At 41.5% G+C, this 21,437-nt stretch overlaps 1 protein-coding gene across 1 annotated transcript; it reads left to right on the forward strand.

The window, feature by feature from the left end:
- The first annotated feature begins 8,302 nt into the window (after positions 1–8,302).
- On the forward strand, positions 8,303–18,738 carry melk (maternal embryonic leucine zipper kinase). The gene is made up of 18 exons (XM_084076451.1): positions 8,303–8,404; positions 9,174–9,274; positions 9,714–9,799; positions 10,235–10,351; positions 10,508–10,651; positions 10,805–10,873; positions 11,321–11,413; positions 11,776–11,874; positions 12,146–12,214; positions 12,429–12,527; positions 12,734–12,820; positions 13,325–13,459; positions 14,043–14,198; positions 14,316–14,607; positions 15,855–15,951; positions 16,191–16,350; positions 16,533–16,636; positions 17,841–18,738. Exons 2-18 carry the CDS (start codon positions 9,196–9,198, stop codon positions 18,025–18,027), a joined length of 2,073 nt encoding a protein of 690 aa, XP_083932577.1. The 5' UTR covers positions 8,303–8,404; positions 9,174–9,195; the 3' UTR covers positions 18,028–18,738.
- Positions 18,739–21,437: the final 2,699 nt, after the last annotated feature.

Here is a 21,437-nt window from a genome sequence, read left to right on the forward strand (position 1 = left end):
TAGTCAGTCTCTGACCCTTGCACCTCTTGCTCAAAAGAATTACATTCCTAACATTGTAAAAGCAAATAATTTGCATGTAACATTTTGCAATATCATAAATCATCATCACATGAACTGAAATCGATCGGCTATGGAACATGATATGCTTGTTCCTAACATTCTTAACACACTTCTATGGTATGAAAGTCATATTACCATCCTGCGTTTTTGTCGTATGGAAGTGGAGGTCTTACCTTCAGAGTGGGTGCACCGGCCACTGTGTCCTGTGGAAGAGCACCTGAAGGTGGGTAGAGGAGGCAGAGAGACAAGGTGAGCTGGAGCACGCCCAGAGCTCCAGAGGAGAGCTGCTGCCACAACCTAGCCATGGAGAGACTGACGGAGGATACTCTGACACACACACACACACACACACACACACACACACACACACACACACACACACACACACACACACACACACACACACACACACACACACACACACACACACACACACACACACACACACACACACACACACACACACACACACACCCACGCCCTCCTCCTGTGTGTGTGCGCGCTCACGCACGCACTGCAGAGAAAGTGTCTGAGAATTGGAGACACATACTTCTCAATTATTGTCCCAAGCCAAGAGCACACCCACTGGGTAGCTCTTGGCGTAAGGTCGCTGTTGTGACAGCTCATAATGTGTTTGTGCACGATGTGTGTGCATGTGTGTCTGTGTGCCTGTGTGCCTGTGTCTGTGTGAGTGTGTGCACAGACATGCTCCTGTAGTGCAGCCTAAAGTCCGTCCAAAAATAATGTCTCTCACCCCAAAGCCCGTCGCATGACAGCAGACACACATACCTCTACGCTTCCTTCACAGTCCAATCCATAGTGTTTATTTAACCCATAAGGGTCCACGTCTTCACGTTTTATGTTCTTTCAGTTCTTGCTTTTTTTCTCCAATTCTGTAATGCATGGGGGTAAGAAGGATGGAGTGAATGCAGTCTTAGGAAGAAGGAAAGCAGACAATGGGAATGAGATGACATGGTAAGATGAAAAGACATGAGGTTTAGGGTGTTCATGTTTACCAGTGTCCCTATTCTGGCCATGTCATAATACGTGAACACTCGGCGAAAATAGTGATAGCTTGTTGCAGATCGCCTATATTTAGCAAAGAGATTTGGTGTGGAGGGGAAAAGGAGGAGACTAAGAATAGACACTTCGGGACTGGGAGAAAACCGGCCAACGATGTAGGCCAATATTAAGTGGTTAAAAATCCTGTGATTACTAGATAAACATAGATGGCAGAGAGAAAATGAAGAGGAAATATTTCAGACAAATGCTGTTTGACAGCTAAAGTTTTCACTCTCGTTTCTTGTATCTCATTCGAAGATTTGTTTCCACTCCAAGATCTCTGAACACATATCCACACATGCTACTGGGGCAGTGAACATCCCACCAGTAATTCAGCATCATTTCACAAGTGATTCACGTACAAAGGATGCTCAGCTCATGATGACTCAGTTTATGACTTATGTTGATGAACAGTGTCACATCAGGGAACAGACTGATTCAGACCTTACTGTAAAGCCATTGGCTAGCAATCTTACATGTCAAAATGTGACACATTCTCCCCCTGGATATAGCAGGCCTTACCTAGTCAGCTAATGGTCACATTTGTAACGTATAAATGATTTGCAGACGTTTAACCACACATGGATGCAATATGTTTTTCTGCCTGACAGCCCTGGACAGAGGCCTGTTTTAGCCCCATAAACACACAATGTACCGTAGCGGACTCTTAAATGTTTCCAATGTTTCTTTGCAGGGGAGTGAGGAGAGACGAGAGGTAGAAACATCAGATACTGTATAGAGTTTCTCTACAGAGTTTCTAAGTGTGCAGGCATAAGGGGTTTCTGATCCCACGGAAGAAAGGGTGATGGAGCAGAAACAGAGTGTTTCAGTTCTGGTTATGGCATGCATGTAGTGTAACAAGATTAAACAAAATCAAACAAATCATTCCAAACGTAACCAAACAGTTTCTACGCCACTTGGTTGATTGACAGCACAGCTGTTCATATGAGGTAGTTGCGGCCAAGAATCTCATGACTGTGTGTGTGTGTGTGTGTGTGTGTGTGTGTGTCTGTGCGTGTGTTTTATACAGATACATGGATAGATTTGTAGTAGATAAAAAACAAAACTATGAGGTGGTAGGAATGGTATATGTTTCACACAGCGAATTGATTCACTGACTGAGAAAGCATCATGTGTGAAAGATGTGCAGGCTTGTTTCGCTAGCATCCTTCCTATGTGTGTGTGTGTGTGTGTGTGTGTGTGTGTGTGTGTGTGTGCGTGCGTGCGTGCGTGCGTGCGTGCGTGCGTGCGTGCGTGCATGCGAATATTTGGCTCTGTACCTAGCAGGCCCAGCACAGCTTATCCACAATGCAGGAGAGCACCAAACTCACAAACACAAGACACATGTAAACATACTCATAAACCTATACACAGACACAAACACATGCATGCGTACACACACACACACACACACACACACACACACACACACACACACACACACACACACACACACACACACACACACACACACACACACACACACACACACACACACACACCACGGACATACATGCAAAATAATCACTCCCTCTTATGCTTTGGAACACAGCCAAGTCTAAGACGCCAGTCCCCTGCAGTGAATCCCTGAGCGTAATGGAGCTAAGACACAGGCATTCTGGAAGGCTCCCGAAGTCTGTTTGGGAATACTGGGAATTCTGTCCAAGACAGGAATTGTACAACCGGAACGTCTGTGTTTCACTATTAACAGCTTAATAACAGCCATGTCTGATTATGCATGCATACTGTGTGTCACTGCAACAGCAGCTACACGCACGCACGCGCGTGCGTGTGTGCAGACAGACAGACAGACAGACAGACAGACAAACAAACACACACACACCTGAAAACTCACCTCTTCAGTCCGACTCTTCCTCAGCCCCTGCCACTCCTCATTCCTTGTATCACTTCTTCTCACCTATTTGTAATACATGTTAGTTATACTCTACAGATGTGTGGCGGTTACTTCTTCACAATCACATTATGCTATGAATGTTATTTACATACGAGCTATACGCACACGCACACACAAACGCACACACACACACACACACACACACACACACACACACACACACACACACACACACACACACACACACACACACACACACACACACACACACACACACACACACACACACACACACACACACACACACACACACACAAACACAAACTAGTCTGCATGTTAAAGTACTAACACATATTGTATATCGTTGCTGTCGGGCAGAAACCAGCTATCTCCAGTTTTCTACTTTTAATGTCTTTTTTTTTATAAATCAGTGCTATTGAACACCCTTTATGTCTGTGTGTGGGTTTTACAAGTATTGAACCAATGAAGTATTAAAAAGCGTTTCTGACTAAACCTCCTAACTCCATTGGATCCTCAAGCTGTCGGTCTAACCACCTAACTCCAACTTTGGAGATAGTTGTTTTTTTAGAGTCAGACGGAAAAAAAGCTCCACATTAATGGTCAAAAACCTCCACTTCAGCTGTGTTTGTGTAAAGTGATAAGGACACATTCAAGTATCTGACTATCATGTATAAAGTCACCATACCAACTTGATGAGGCAGTATTGTGTTGTTCTAAAAAAGTTTTTCATTTCCTGAAAAGTGAATGTTTTGGACATTGTTGATTTCTGCCCGACAGCAGAGATATATCAAACCAATTGGCAATCCCTCAGACAAACACAGAATGACCATGTCATATTATGAAGAAGGGACGTGCATCACTCTCTACTTGTATTATAAAACATTAATGTACTGTATAATAGCCCAATAAAAATGTCTTATTAAACACATGTGGCCAGTTCAAAGTAGTGGAGGCCTATAAACTATGATCTTGCTCTTTGAAGCATTTCTTCTACTTGAACCATCCACAGAACATTCTGCACTGAGTTTTGTCTTGTAAAAGCATAGAGAGGAGTGAACACCAACTGAGATATTCAACATCATCCTACAATATGCAGAAAACATGCTGTAAAGCCTGATTTATACGTAGTTGCGTGCCAGTGTTGCATTCACATGCGACACTGGCGCACAACTAATATAATAAGTATAAATCAAGCTTAAAGTGCAGTTAAATTGTGACTGTACAGATTTGGGAATGAAAGAGTCCTTACAGATGGAATCTTATATGAAAATCAAGTTGAGTGCTACTCTTTCTCACCCACATGTCTTTAGGGATTACCATGTGTTGCTGTTTATAAAATATGCTTTAGCCAGTATTTATCTCTCCTGCTGCCATTGCTGGTCTTTGTGCTGTGATTACTCAGTGGAAAAAAAAACAATGCATTAAACATTTTACTTAAAGGATAAAAGTATCGGCATCAAAATATACTCACAGTACCAAACATAAAAGTTTAAATTATGCAGAATGGCCCATTCACAATCATATCATTATTGGATTGTAATTAGAAATGCATGTATGTGTTCATCACTTTAATTGCTGCCGGTAGGGTTGGTTGTAATTGGGTTACTACTATGTGCTGCTGGGTAGCTTAATCTATAACAATGCATCAAAATGTATCACTTAATGTTTTGTATTAATAATCAAAATATGCAAAGTAACTAGTAACTAAAGCTGCCAAATAATTGTTGTGGAGTAATTTGATATTTGCCTCTGAGATGTAGTGAAGCAGAAGTGAAGGGAAATATCAAAAGAAAGTTACATTTCCTCAAAGTACAGCTCTTGAGTAAATGCACCCAAACTTACTTTCCACCACTGCTCTCTCCATGCCCTCTAATCCCCCCCATTCTTTCCATTTTCCTCTCTCCCTTTCTCTCTCTCCTCCCCATTCTGCCCGACTCCCTTCCTCCAGCTGTGTGCTGTTTGATGTCCCCGTGTGCCGTCTCAGCCAGCTGCCTCAGAGAGCCTGATGAGGGGTTGTGTCCACCCTAAAGACACCTGGAGCGTCCACAACGAGCAGTTACTTCCCTAACAACCAGGTCCTTCCCTAACGACCATGAGAAACACAGCAGAAGCTCCCAGATCAATCAATCACTGAGATTCTTCTGGAGCCCCCTGTCTATGTATGTTTGAGCACTGTGTTTCAAATATCCCGTGGGAGTTCCATGGGATGTCAGCAGTGGTGTAAAGTAACTATAAGTACATGTACGCTCAAATACTGTACGTAAGTACAATTTTGTGTTTTTTTTTTTTTTACTTTACTGGAGTATTTCCTATTTTCAATACTTTGATTTCTACTCCACTACATCTCTGAGGACAATTTTGTATTTTTAACCACTACAATTATTTGAAAACTTTAGTTGCTATTTACTTTTTAGATTTAGATGTTATAGATATTACAACATACATTAACCACTTAAGTTCTGTATACATTTTGGCTATTTGAAAATAGCAAGCTCACAACGTGTTGCATCGTAACGCTTGTAGATCTGCTAAATTCTAAAGATTTTTTTTTTTTACATTTTGAAAACTTGAAGTGGGACATTCTGCATAATGAGTACTTTTGGTATACACTTTAAGTATATTTTGATACCAATACTTTTTGCACTTTTATACTTAAGTAAATTCTGAATACCAGACTTTTACTTGTAACAGAGTATTTCTACATTGTGGTATTGATACTTTTACTCAAATAAAAAAAATTAGTACTTCTTCCACCACTGTCAATCACTGAGATTCTCCTCGATCCCCGGCCCCTGTCTATATGTTTTAGCTCATCTGCACTATTTTTCAAACATCCCGTGGGAGTTCAATGGGACGTCAATGTATTTTTCAAGCTGATCTGTTGTTCTGCACCTCTGTTAAACCCAGAAATCTAGATAGGCGTATTTAATTTATTTTCTATTTTATGTGAGAGTACAGTGCAGAGAGAGGAGAGTTGGAACTCTATCCTTTAAAGGGGGGGGGAGACATGCACCACAGATCTTGGACTCTAAACCAGGGCGTTGCAATTACACAACTAGGCCTACAGTATGGTGCACTGTGTAGCTCACTAACTGGTCCAGCCAACACAGAAATTGGATATATTGAGGGTATTAATTTTCATTGTGTTTAGAGCTGACTTTTCAGTTAAGGAGGGACAGGTGCAGTGTAGCAAAAAAATATGCTGGACAGTAACCAAAGGTGCAGAAATGTTTATGGTTATTTCTCCCTCCTTAGGGAAAAATTGAGGAACTGTTGGAATTTGTGTCATTCCTTAATGGTGTTTACCTTGATTTAAAATTCTCTCTAGAGGATGACCTTAAGTGTCTTTTCTGGATATGTGGATAGAATAAAAAAATGTGAGGCCTAATTTATTACCACCCTGTACAAGACACAACTGACTGTAATCTTTCCTTCTAGCTAGCAGTGACCAAACTAAAGCTCTCTCTTACCTAAAAGTACATTTTATAGACTGAGACCGTGAGACGCCTTTGGCATTCTGATGAAGATTTCATAGAAAAGGCTTTGGAGATGAAACCCCACTTCCTAGAAATGGGTTATTCTACTCAGTGTGTTGATGAGGCTTTACCGTATTGCTCTATAAACCTAGATCTGTTTTTATTGACAAACGGTGTCAAAAAAGAAATAATGTATACAGTAACTTCTATCACCACTTATACTCCTCAGATCCACATTGTGAAAGTGAAGAACATCCTGAAGTATTATCTTGACCACAGATCCAGAACCCTCAACCAACATTTTAGGGATCCACCATTTTTTGTTTATAACATAAATGGGATAAATTGGTTAGAGCCAACATAATGCAAAATCCCAAACAGACCCTTGCAGCTCCCCTTTAAAGGAGCTACACCATGAATTTAAAAAATAATAATAATATTTGATATCATATTGTTTATGTCCCTCAAACGTTTTTCAAAAGGTTTGAGCCTAAATCAAGCCTCAGATATACTCATTCCAACTAACTTCTCTCTGGCTTATAAAGCACTTTCACCTGCAATACCACATTGTCCTGTTTGGCACGGGGCGCTATTGAGCCAGTTTGTATGCATGTTATGTCCTGGTTCTGTGTGGAAAAAGTAAAAAGAAAAAAATAAGAATTTTTTTTTTTTTTTTTTTGGGTTAGAACTGAAAAACGGGAGGAATTGTTCCCAGACGTGACGTAGGGTGGGGGAACAAATCTGACGGACTGTTTTCAGACCAATTTACATAAAAAACACAGATAGCCTATGAAAGCCTGCATGCTCGAAGTCGGGTATTTGTTGGAACAGAAGAGAGGTGGGGGAGACCAAAAACACACAAAAATGAAGAAAAAGTTAAAATTCATGGTGTAGACCCTTTAACAAGGAAATGACCCTTGTGGCAACTGTGTCCAGACACAGTGATTACATGGTCAGATGATTGACATGTAGACAGGGATCTGAAAGACCTGCTAAAGTCCGTCCATCACCTCTCTCACCTTTCACTAATTACAGACTGGGAGCTTTATAGGTACACGCACGCCGCAACACACACACACACACACACACACACACACACACACACACACACACACACACACACACACACACACACACACACACACACACACACACACACACACACACACGTTTTATTACATTGTATACGACTTAAGTGTTAGTGACAGTGCCAGTGGTGTAAAGTAGCTAAGAACATGTACTCAGGTACTGTAATGTTAATTAGTACAATTTAGGTATTTTTACTTTCTTCAGTATTTACAATGTTCAATACTTTTACTACTACCCCACTACATCTCAGAGGATAATAGTGTAATGAAAACTTTACTTACTAGTTACTTTGTAGATTTTTATTATTATTACAAACATTTGATGAGCCGATCTACAAGCTCACGATGCGGCGCATTGTGAGCTTGTAGATCGGCTATTTTCAAAATATTTTATACATTTTTAACTTGTGAAATGGGACATTCTGCACAATGAGTACTTTTACTTTTGGTACTTAAAGTATATTTTGATGCCGATACTTTTACTTTTACTCAAGTACATTTTTAACGAAGGACTTCTATTTGTAACAGAGTATTTCTACATTGCAGTATTGATACTTTTACTTACGTAAAACATGTGACTACTTCTTCCAAATAAAGTATTCAATCAATCAATCAAAGAAACCATCACTGCTTTTAATAGTGATAATCTTGGCACAGTCTCAAGTCATATTGGAGAGTACCACTATTGTCCAGTAGGGGGAGAACACACGCTTTGTAAAACCGGAAACAGGAAATGCTGTAAACGGAGATGTGGGAAATTCAAAATCTGGCTTCCGATCAACAAAACATCTGTGGTTCTGAAGGGCTTTATGTTTCTACTGTCTACTTCTATACATTCTAAGGTAAGCTGAGCAGGCAAAATTGTAATGGCCATGGATCAAGACTGTCATAGATATGTCTGACTGGATGAAAGAAATGTAAGTCTTGATCCAAGGCTAGTGGCTATGTAACTGTTGTTGGTTGCTGCTAACTTGGCAAGCTAACTTCAAATCTCCCTGACGTGGATTAAACAATAGACGATTTACAATATATTGGTTTTAAAATCGGTAGCCGAGTGAGCACCTAAACATTGTGGGCGCCTCAATGTTAAAGTGGCTATTTGTTCCTTAATGTAAAACGTAAATGAATAAGGTATTTGGAAAATGTCCAGAAGTAATTTAAAGTATATTTGAACATTAGATTTTTGTTTATATCAAGGCATTCTCTTAGACTTTAAGATGTATATATATTTTTTACTTGTTTATCTTTTGTTTTAATTAACTGTTGTCCTTGTTTTACCTTGCTGCACTTGTTTTGTGTATAGACCAATTAATTGTTTACTAACATTGAGACTGGATGCGCAGGTGATTGTTTCACGCAATCAATTTCCAACCTGTTGTTTCGGGGTGCGCTAGTTTCAGCACACCCCAACCCCCTCTTGTGTGTTGGCTAGTGTGGCACGTCCTGGCGAGACCTGATATAATGGGTTTCATTTAGCGCATACTGGTTGCACGCATACTGGTTCTTATCAGTGTGACGTCGTCTGTTAAGGGGTCTATATATATATATATATATATATCTCCAATAGCCATGTGATTATTCTAATACGATGCTGTGTTGTCTTGGTGTCAGTGGTGTTGGTGCAGCAGAGAGGATGCCTGTTGAAAGGACAGAACCCTGTGGGGCCGAGGAGTTGTACAGATACTATGAGGTCTACGAAACTATTGGCTCAGGTAATGTGCTTCTGTGGAGTCTTTTTTTTAAACCCAATAACCACTTAAACCCCATATGGGTAAAAGCTTTCCCCACAATACAGATGCTGGGGTTTATGTGGTTAAGACCTGAGGCTGATTCTACAAATGCCTTCTGAATCAGTAGTTCTCAAACTTTTTTTGTGCCAAGGAGCCCCAAATTGAAAATACATTTGTCAAAAATAGCAGATGTACAAGCTTGCAGGGCGGCATGAAGTGACGCGCTGTGAGCTTGTATGTCTGCTAGTTTTTGAATAGCCAACGCGAAAAATCTAAAATGACAGATTCTTTCCCGGTTTTAAATAATGCGTAAATAATAGAATACGGTGCTAGTTTTTTGTGCGAGAGTCTGAGATTGTCACTGTGGCTCAGTGCTGTACTACTGTAGATGTTTTCTGACTGCCTCACCCGTCTTCCTCAGGAGGCTTTGCTAAAGTGAAGCTTGGACGGCACATCCTGACAGGAGAGAAGGTTGCCATCAAAATCATGGATAAGAAAGATTTAGGGGTGAGTTATAGCTAGAGTGACATCCTTTGCTATATCTTCAGTGCAGGCTGCAACTACTATTCATCATTTTCTTGGCGATTATTCTATCGATAACCTTTCTGATTAATAGAAGAATCAAGCTTTTAAAAATAAATATATAAATGTTATATATCAACAAATTCATTAACCACGTAACGCTATTTTATACTTCTTCACACAACAGTGTTGTGGGGAAAAAATGCATTTACCATGCATTGTGAACTTGTAGATCTGCTATTTCACTCATTTAGATTTTTGTTTTACATTTTTTATAGATTTGTCATACCTAAAATGGGGACAAATTATGCATCGATTATTTTTATTAAATTATTCATTACTCTTGCTTAAATTCCATTCTAATAAATGATGCATGTAATGACAACCAATCAAGAAAGACCCATCTTCTCCGTGCCCCAGGATGACCTGCCTCGTGTGAAGGTAGAGATCGAAGCCATGAAGCACCTGAGCCATCAACATGTCTGTCGTCTGTACCACGTCATTGAAACGTCTACCAAATTCTACATGGTGCTGGAGGTATATACACACACACACACACACACTCTTGAATTATTTTGCCTCATCACTGATTGTGTAGCATATTATCTGCATACAACTTGCAGAATATATAATAAAGTCATGCACTTTTGTCCTTTACCTGTGCCACTGTCCCACTCCTTGTCCATCCATCAGTACTGTCCAGGGGGTGAGTTGTTTGACTACATAATCGCAAAAGACCGTCTATCAGAGGAGGAAACCAGGGTGTTCTTCAGACAGATTGTCTCTGCGTTGGCGTACGTACACAGTCAGGGCTACGCACACAGGGACCTGAAACCGGTAAGTGTGTGTGTGTGTACTGGCATATGTGCATATTATGTATTCGTTTGTTTTATGTGGAAGAGGAAAAATGTTACATGCTTTGTTTGTCAGTTTGCATGGCCTCGTGCCTAGTATGTTCTAATGGTGTTTGTCTTTCCATTGGGCCTTCAGGAGAACCTGTTGATAGATGAGAACCACAACCTCAAGCTTATAGATTTTGGCCTGTGTGCTAAACCTAAGGTACAGATGATGCTGTGTATTATACATAGCTTTGTTGAATACTCTGATTGGCATTCTTTAGTCTGCTATTTCTGAATAGCACACCGCTCTTCTGCCTCTATAATATATACCTTTTTATAGAAGCTAATACATTTTTAAATCAATAACAGAAAAATGGAATCAATATTTTGTGGCTTACTGATTCCATCCACAAGTAGCCATGTAATAAGCAGTATAATGTACTCTCACTGTAACCCTTAGGAGTATTGGATTATTGCTTACACGTAAAATATGTAGTTTTATGTAGAATTTTAGTCTTACTGATGTTTTTCAATTCGTATTTCTGTCCTGTGCTGTATTTTTTTTTATGCACATTGTTATCCTATATACTATAGCCTACATTAATTCCCTTCCTCCTAAAGGACATATGGGTATGTGGTACTGATCATGTGACTACCTCTATTGTAGGGAGGTATGGGTTATGAGTTGATGACATGTTGTGGGAGTCCTGCCTACGCTGCTCCTGAGCTCATCCAGGGAAAAGCATACATTGGCTCAGAGGTAAGAAAGAGAGCTATCAGTACTCTACTACTTCATCCAGTGGTGTGAAGTAACTAAGTACGTTTACTCAAGTACTGTACTTAAGTTCTTACTGCACTTTTACTTCTACTCCACTATATCTCAGAGGCAAAAAATCTTTAACAGCCTTAGTTATTTTGCAGATTTAGATTATTATCACAAAACATATATTAACCACTTCACATATATATATATATATATATATATATATATATATATATATATATATATATATATACTTAAATCTGCATAACGCAGTTGGTTCAGGGCATACACTGTGTCAGAGGCATTTAATATTGGCACATTTGACTGACATGAGTGCGGTGTGATGTTGTGTCCACTAGGCTGACGTGTGGAGTATGGGAGTGCTGCTGTATGCGCTACTCTGTGGATTCCTACCCTTTGATGATGACAACTGCATGCTCCTCTATAGAAAGATTACGGTTAGTGCAGTGCTGAACGTGCAATATGTTTTCTCCTGCATATTTGAGTCTCAGGAAGCCTGCCTTGTTTAAGTATGGAAATTAAAACGTCCAAAACATCAACAAAATGTTTTTTCCCCCTTGATTGCAGCTTTAGAAATAATTCAAGTTGCGTTATTTTCATTTTTCTCTAAAAAGCAGCAGGCAAGCCTTGGTGTGTCTATGTACATGTAATGTGTGTGTGCCTGAAGTGTGCGACGTATGGACATAGTGTTGTGCTTTGTCCTTTCAGAGAGGCAAATATGACAACCCCCAGTGGCTTTCTCCAGGTAGTGTGCTGCTCCTCAACCAGATGTTGCAGGTATGGAGATAGCTTTCTTCAGCTCACTGTCTGTTTAGAGCCTGACCACCCATGTATCGCTTTGGCCATGATTTGAGTTTTTTGACAACATCGGTAATTATATTATGTTCCGTTCAGGTTTTTTTTTTTTTTTACCACTTTAATCCTGATGTCCCTATTTTGGGCATGTCATTTGTGTGCATTTTGAACAGTAGTTTGTGTGTGTGTCCTGTAGGTGGAGCCCAAGCGTCGTCTAACTGTCAGACAGTTGCTGGACCATCCCTGGGTTGTGAAGGAGTATAACTCCCCTGTGGCATGGCACAGCAAAAAGCCGGTATACACTTACAGTAACACACCATATGCATGCATTTAAACACAACAAATTATATTCAACTATTCCATCTCTTAAAATTGGTCCATGGTTGCCTTACATTGAATTTAGAGAGTAGTGACAGAATCCACTATGGGAAGGCATCTCTGGTGGTCTTTAACTATTTGTAGAACTGTTATGTTCATAAGCAGTGTTTGTCTGTTCTGTAGATGGGCCATATAGATGAGGACTGCATCACTGAGATGGCGGTCAACTTGAAACGCTCTAGACAGAGCACCACCCAGCTGGTCAATGAGGTTGGTTTGAGTTGTAGATTTGGTGTGTCCATGTTTCCCCTCTCTTATATGATGAGCTTATATACAGTAACTTACAGAGAATGTGTATAATCCTTTCTCTCTTATATAGTATTTTCGATGCATGCTTATAATACAATGTGTTAGGGCTGGGCAGTACATCAATATCATGATGAGAATATAACGTCTGGGACTTTGGACATCGTAATATCATGATATGGCTATGGCTTAACATTGTATTTTCCTGGTTTTAAAGGCCGTATTACAGTAACGTTTCTGAACGATTGTTCTAGCTGTTCTAATTTGCCTTTTGGCTATAATAACTTGGTTATTATATAGTCATTACTGATTATTAATATTTTGTGAACAATATTGATAATCAAGGCATTTGGTCAAACATATTGTGGTATCTGATTTGGTCCATGTTGCCCATCCCTAATTGTTAGTGTATATATAGTGTTGCACAGTATGCTCTGCTCTTCAGTGTGTGTTGTATTTTGTGCACAGTGGCGTTACGACCAGACGACGGCCACCTACCTACTGCTGCTGTCTAAGAAGCAGAGAGGCAAGCCTGTCCGCCTGCGCGTCGAGCCACCTGTCTGTGACGCCCCCTCTTGCTCGCCACTGCACCAGAGACCTCAGGTCAGACTGGGACCACCACAGCTCCCACAATGCCCTGCTCTGTGTCTGTCTGGGTTATCGACTTCCACGATTGGATTTTTCCTTTTGTTTCTGGTTCACCCTCTGCGTCCATCTCTGTTCTGTGTTACTTGTTTGCGTTGGATCTCTATGCCCTCTCACTGTTTGCTTCTGTAGGCTTGGATGTTTTTGTGAAACTTTCTTTTTTTGGACATCATCCTGAAGTAACCTTCTGTTGGACAGAAACCTTGTATGTCCATATTTCAACTTTAAATAAATACCCTACTTGGTCATGCAACATGCAAAAGTACCAGAAATGGCTGATCTAAAAAGTCACAACACGAGCATTTTGAAAGTAGTTAAATCTTTCTGTGTTTTATAAACATTTAACCAGTGAAATGTAACCAGTGTAATGCGCTTGTGACTTCATTGGATCATTTGGAACAAGTTATCCTTTAATTTCCTGAAAAGTATATATTTTTTTACATACAAGGTTTCCGCCGGACATCGACGTTATCTTCTTCCTTGGTGTCTCACTCTATCTCTCTTCTGTTTGTCCCTCCTTCCATTTCTTAATCTTAAACAGACCCTTCACTTCAGTGAGGATGAGGATGCTGTGGTTCTGGGTTCCGCTGAGTTTGGCTCAGACTATGATGACGACTGTCCCTGGGTTCCACATGCACGGCATACGCCCCAGGCAGTCAGAGGTCAACCAGATGGAGCGATCAGCGACAAAAATACGGTCTGTGGAGCATGCGTTGTTTGACACACCACCAGGGTTAGAACTGCTTAGAGAGTCGAGGTAAAGGTGAGAGAGTGAAGCTAATCGTTTTAAATATTTTCCTGTGTTTTTTCATAGGTAATGATATCTCCATCGTGGGAGAAAAGGAGGGGCCAAGGCCCCAGTCCATTGAGAGAAAACATCACACCATATCGCCGCCCAGAGAGGCAGGGCCGCGACCACCAACGGGCCAAGGAGAACAAGGAGAATATTGTGGCACCTGAGAGAGACGTTGAGATCTTTGCATTGCCGGCTACCCCTCGTACCCCTGCATCCAGTAGGAAGAACACACGGCCCAACAAGGAAGTGTTGACCACACCCACTCACAGTTCTCACATCAATGGCTCTAAAGGAAACGACACACAGAGAGGTCAGAACGCACACTCAGCAAAATGCGTTACTTAATATAGCTTCAAACTCGTTAATACTATTTTATACTTAGGATATTCAAAAATAGCAGATCTACAAGCTCACAACACGGTGCAACACACTGAGCTTGTATATCTGCTACAGTATGTTCTGAAAATCTTCTCTCTTCAGGGTCCCTTACAAAATCTTTTCAGATGATGATCTGCAGCCAAATGCATATTAATATGTAGGCCCTTGACATATATAAAAATAAATTAAAACACTGCACTAGACTTCTAGCAATAAAGAATGTTAGTTATGAAAGCTAATACATTTTGAATAGGTCATCAGACATGACCATATCTTGTAATTGTGTAATATTTCGTCCCAAAGAAGTAATTTAAAAGCTCTCATTATTTGCATCAATCAACTGCCCCTCTCTCTCCTCCGCTCTGTTGTGCTCTCTCTCTCCCTCAGTCTCTTTCTCTTAGCTCTCATAATCATAAGTGCCACATCCACATTGCACACATTTGCAAGTAAATTGTATTCTGGTAATAAACTAATTTACCACGTCTGTTTCTTCTCTGATTTAGCCGTCATTACACCGTCAGAAGGGAGCACGCGCACACAATTATCACTGTCAACTCGTTATTATCACGGAGCTCATTTTATTGCACTTATCTGCAAAATGAAGGGACGCTGGTATGAAGGGAGAATCATTAGAGCCTAATTATTTGTAAACGTGAAGGCCCTGGCTGCATGTCCAACCTCATTATTAGGTTCCACTATAAACTCTGCCATGAGCTGGCTGATGTTGTGGATTTGAACTAGTTGGTGCTTAGCCCTCTGAATCTGGACAGGTCCTGTTCTCTCTAGAGTCTCAGAGCTACAGTGCTGCCTTGTTGCTACTGACAGCACTGTCCACACACGCACGCACGCACACTCACACACACACACACACGAGTGAAGGACTCTGTGTGTGCCTGTGTGGTGGTCCCTAGGCATGTGCTGTGACAGGTGTAGCTGTCTCTTTCCTCTGCTCACTGTCCCACGTGCACTGTAGTGACATGTGTTCTCTCACCACTAAACCTTGGCTGTGTGTGTCCACAATGTGTGCCAAAGCCTTTGTGCCCATTACCCCTTGATTTCCATGCGTGTGTGTGGGAAAAGGACTGTGCCCGAATGTGCCTAAACATGAACAGGATGTTGTTTGCTGTGTAATTGCTAGATTCAGCCTGTGAACAGAGAATGGGTTTCGGTCTCTTGCAGGTGAAGGCAGTGGCTCTAAAGATCCAAAAAGAAGGAAAGCAGGTCAGATCAAGGAGACTGGTGATCTTGAGACGATGGCCTTCAGTCCTGAGAGAAGGTACGTATCTGGGAGGGATTAAAAGAAGAAGGAAGAGTGTGTGTGTTGGGGGGTGTGAAGAATGAGGGGACTGGAGGTGATAAGAAAAGGGAAGGTGATTCAGGATGGCACTGACAGGATAGAGGGATAGAAACAAATTGCTTGAGGCACAGTTTTTTTTTATTTATAAAAGTATGCATTGAAGCTGGGTGAACAGGTATGAACATGATTGGCACATTACTGTACACTGTGGTCCCCAGGTCTCGGTCTCTGGACATGGCCGTTAGGGGAGGAGGAGACAGCGGGCAGAAGAAAATGGGGAAGATGTTTGGCTCTCTAGAGAGAAGCCTGGACAAAGTCATCACTATGCTCACGCCCAACAAGAAACGAACTCAACGTGACGGGCCGCGCAAGATCAAGGTACAGTATGCGTGCTGTTGCTATTGACAAGTGACACTTCTTTACAAGTGGGGCACCATTTTAAATGGAAATAAACTGGCGTTCTAACGTTATTGGCAAGAAGCATTGTTAGAATAGACGGATAGATTTTCTGAACTTTTTGTTCGATGTTTGTGTTTCCTGATGAGTCTGTCTCTCCACAGGTCCAGTACAATGTCACTCTAACCACTCAGACCAACCCAGACCAGGTCCTAAACCAAATCCTCTCCATCCTGCCGGAGAAACACATCGACTTCACACAGAAAGGGTAAGAAAAACATTCATCTCACTTCTCTGTTCTGCTCTACTTTTCCACATTTCCTCTGGAATCCTGCCCATTCCCTCATTCTGGTTTTCTTTAGGCAATATTGCACTCAAGGATGGTCTTTACTATTTTATCGCCATAAAAGTGATGTGGTTTGGTACAAGGCGCTTTCATGACAATAAGAACACCCAAGAAGATTGTGATTACCAAAGGAAAGCCTTGCTGTCTTTTACGTTATTCAACTAAATCTAAACAGATACAGTACATTTGAAGATGAATACTTGTATGTAAATACGATACTGACAATATGCAATTTTGACTTACTTAGTTAGTATGTAAAGTTCTAGTTCCTTATGCACTGTAGTTTTCAATAGCCCCCTTACTTTTTATTGCGCATTTGCCCGGTACGCCAAATGGCCAGTCCGCCGCTGATGGGACATGGCCTCAAGAGGCGGCTGTTCATGGCTACAGTGGAATCAGTACCGCTGTACGGGGCAGAGACATGGACCCTCACAGTACAACAGAAAAGGGCCCTGGATGGTGTCTACGCAAGAATGCTACAAATGGCACTTGATGTAACATGGGCGAACCACATCAAAAACGAGGAACTCTACAGAGGCCTCCCGCAGACATGGTCATCGAGAGAAGGATGAGGCTGGTAGCAAGCAAGCTGACACTGTGGGAGCCAACCCAAGGCGCAGCTATGAAGGGGAAGTGGTGCACCACCTACGTAGACACACAGTAGCGTGACAGCGGAGATACCAACACTGCAGAGCTCAAGACCCTAATGCTAGACAGGAGGGGGTGGGGGGCAGCTCTAGAGTCCCAAGTTGGTTTTGGCTAGTCCTCACTCTCGCATCGCATTTCAATAGCCTAGCAAAGCAACTTTAGCTAAATAGACTAGTGTTGTGGATTGGGAATATGTTGATAAACCCGTTTGTACTTTGTATCAATGATCAAAGGATATTTACAGTGCTGAGGCATATTTCATTTCAGCATGGCTCAGGTGTGCTTTATTGGGATTTTGAAGTGAGTGTGACAGGAAAGCATATTTTGACAAATGCTCGGCCCGGAAATACCTGTTGTGTTAACTGTTTTTTAGCTGTATCCCACACGTCACATTTTAAAATGATCCCCAGAACTCTTCCATCCTTCCCCTGCCTTCATATCCTAACATTTGCATTGTGTTTCTGCTCTCTGTGTCTAGGTACACCCTAAAGTGTCGTACCAGGGGGGACTTTGGCAAGGTGACTATGGCGTTTGAGCTGGAGGTGTGCCTCCTGCACAGGCCTGAGGTGGTGGGCGTCCGTCGCCAGAGGCTGAAGGGAGACGCCTGGGTCTACAAACACCTGGTGGAGGACATACTCTCTACCTCCAGTATCAAGGCTGTATAGAAGCAACCCGCTTTTAACATTTCTTGTTTTTTTACTACTGCATTTGTGCATAAAATAAAAACTTAAATGATAAAGTACAAACCCTATACTTTGTTGAAAGGGGTACCCTCCTCTCCCCCCCCCCCCCCCCTTTTTTTTTTACAAGTACACCAAATCTCTAGACTAACTACAAGACCACTTGTAGATCAGCTATTTTCAGCAAATTTCGACAAATGTTCATAGATTACATTTTGGCATGCCCAGAATAGGGCCTTTAGGGTTTGTGTGGTTAAATGGGTGTATACAGTCCTTTGGCCAGCCTAGAATCATAGTAAAACATGACTCATTAAATGTACCTGCATTGCGCATCTTGTCCCTGAATGTTGCATCGGTTTGCATATGCAATATTTGGCATTTTACTTCCTCGTCCATAATTATGTTTAACAGAGTCTGGGAGGAATAGCTGTCTCTGTACAGAGTATAACATCAGTATACCTTCCAGCTCCTTATTTCCATTTCTTGCTATTCTCCCCCTTAGGTGTTGAGCTTTATTGAATCACATTATTAAGCAGAGCATTAATGACATTGGATGTTTTTATTCATGTACTGTACATATGTTTACAATTCTTGTTATGCCATTTAACATTTTTGTTTGTATGATGTATCTGTTTATATTTTTGTTGTCTGTCTATGTACCTGTTTGAAATGAATAAATGTATTTACTTTAATAGACATTGGTTGTGAGTGACAGCATCTCTGAAATCAAAACTGCTCCCAGGTATATCCATCTTGTTTCATAACTGAATGAGGTCAGGGGACCTCTGTTGAATGTGTAGCTGGCTAAGTTCGGTCTGGTTTGGAAGATGTGATACAGGCTGGCAGTCACGGTCAGATGGCCAATGGCGGTGCAGAAAGACATTGAGGAGGATAACGTTTATTTTACACACTGTTTGATTGGCTCCTGAGCAGCAGCCGTGGCAGTGTGCTGCAGAAAGGCATGAAAGAAAAACACATTAAAAAAAGGCATGGTGGCCACATGGGTAATGTCAAACAGCCAATAGGAGATAAATGATAAGATGTTAAATTAATTAAACCAATATTTTCACATTTACACAGACCAGTCATGTGTATAGTGAGCTAGATATATATCAGTCAGTAGTAAAGGCCCTTTGCAGTCCAGACAAACAGCCAGCATACAAACTACATCACCCACAGGGCAATAATGGGCAGAATGCCCAAGCAGCACACTAAACATGATGCCACAGCTACACGGTGCAGCTGCATTCTTCATGAAACAAGAATCATAGCTTTTAACTGCAATGTGGCTTCTGTCATCGGCCATCTGCAAAATAAATCCTTACCATAGTTTTCCTCACCAATGTTCATAAACGTGTCTACTAACACCTCTCAATTAGTTCCAACCCAAATCCTCAGGGGAAAACTGGCCAATATCAGCTTGTGGAACGTCTAAATAGGGGTTTTGGGGGGTGCTGAATCGAAACTAATTCCAACCATTAGAGCAAAAAATGACACTCTAGCCATGAAATCTGCCACGTACTTGTCATGTGTGCCAAAGACATGTAGGCCTAACCTAACTACAACCTGACCAGTGATTCTGAATCAGGTGTCCCCCTCACTGCACTTGGGGCTGGGCGTGGCCAAGACAGGTCAGACAGCACAGATAGATATGCAATCACCTTAGACCGCTTTAATGATCCTCAGGTTGTTCATGACAGCATGGCATGCATCTTGGTGTGTTTTCCCTGTCAGATGAAGTGCATGTGTAGCCTATTTCAGACATGATGGGCACTGTCTGGAACACATCCTTTCTGATCATTAACTACACATAATGAAGGTTAATGAATGAGCGCTGTTGGTAAAATTGGTCAAAGATTATTGTTATGGCAGAAAAAGCCAGGGGGGGGGGGGGGGTTAGTATATCTGACTGATTAAATCATTATTATATATAATAGTCTTCTCTTCTATTAGACGATGTTGCTTAGTAATTATAGTACATTCTGTGACATTCTTGCTGTTGGTCTCCAGTCGTTCTCCTTGGCATCCCAGCAGGGAAGCGGAGGGTAATGGTGGGTAAGCTGATGATAAGGGGGGTTAACCTTAATGAAGGTGTGGAGTGGCATGGTAATTCAGGATGGGGTTGAGGCCATGGGTGGAGGGTGAACCACCCTCCCTGATCCACCCATCCCCATCTTTCCAGCTGTGGATATGACTCTTGCCGAAATGGAGCCGGTAGGTTAGAGGTGTGTGTGTGTGTGTGTGTGTGTGTGTGTGTGTGTGTGTGTGTGTGTGTGTGTGTGTGTGTGTGTGTGTGTGTGTGTGTGTGTGTGTGTGTGTGTGTGTGTGTGTTGGGTGGGGGGCAAGGGAGCAGCAGATGCCACCTGTCAAAAGCCACACCAATAAGAAAGATTATCACCTCTGCGCTTCTTCATCCTTCCATTTCTCCTTTTCCTTCTCTCTCTCTCTCTCTCTCAATTCAATTCAATAGGCTTTATTGGCATGAAATGTGACAAGTGTTGCCAAAGCACAATTACAATTATGACATAAACAACAAACAACATAACAATATACAATCAATGAAATTACCTCTCGCTCCACCACAGCACCACTGAAACGCCTCTCTCTGATGTTAATTGATTGATCAATGTCACTCTTAATTAATCAGTAATCAATAGAAAGATAAGAGATATATGCATGTACTGTCTCTCTCTCTCTCTCTCTCTCTCTCTCTCTCTCTCTCTCTCTCTCTCTCTCTCTCTCTCTCAAACGTAAACTCCGAGGTGGAAAGACTGGTGATGCGAGGTTACTCAAACGTAACCAAATGGGTTCCATTTGTACACTCTGTGGTCCTTGAAATTAAAACGTTTGAGAACCACTGTTTTAAATGGAACAGAGCCTTCATTAGAATCATTGGTATCACCTGTGAATTTCACTCCACTGTGGCTGCTGTGCAGCCTAGCCCTAGAGGACACAGCTAGTTTACAGCACATTGCAGAGTGGAATCTGATCTCTTCACCGGAAACTTTCTACCAGCATAGGTAAGTGTTATGTCCTGAGAAAAATATCCTGATTCAGTTGCAATGTCCCTTTGAACCAGTGCTTGTATTGATGAAGCTCTACTAGTCTTGCATCAAATGTTCTTTTGTTATTTTCAGGCTGTGGAGGCGGTGGAGACATGAGGCTTCTGTTGGCGAGTGCACTCATTGTCCTTTTCCTGTGTAAGAGAAACTTATCATATTTTACACAGCACCACATTCTAGTGATGTGGATTAAATGTTTTGGTTGTTTCCCTCCACCAGTTGCATTTCATGCCTCATCCTTTTTTTGTTTTTCTTTATTTTAGTTATTAATTTTCTGTGTCTCTTCAGGGCTTCAAAATGCACGGACCTCAAGTGAGACCATGTATGGAAGAC

Source organism: Gymnoscopelus microlampas, assembly GCF_963454915.1.
Source record: "Gymnoscopelus microlampas genome assembly, chromosome: 2".
NCBI lineage: Eukaryota > Metazoa > Chordata > Actinopteri > Myctophiformes > Myctophidae > Gymnoscopelus > Gymnoscopelus microlampas.

Coding starts and splice junctions, on each gene's coding strand:
- melk (XM_084076451.1), top strand. CDS start 9,196: ATGCCTGTTGAAAGGACAGAACCCTGTGGGGCCGAGGAGTTGTACAGA. Junction 12,528..12,733: donor CATGGCACAGCAAAAAGCCG/GTATACACTTAC, acceptor TCTGTTCTGTAG/ATGGGCCATATAGATGAGGA. Junction 12,821..13,324: donor CCACCCAGCTGGTCAATGAG/GTTGGTTTGAGT, acceptor TTTTGTGCACAG/TGGCGTTACGACCAGACGAC.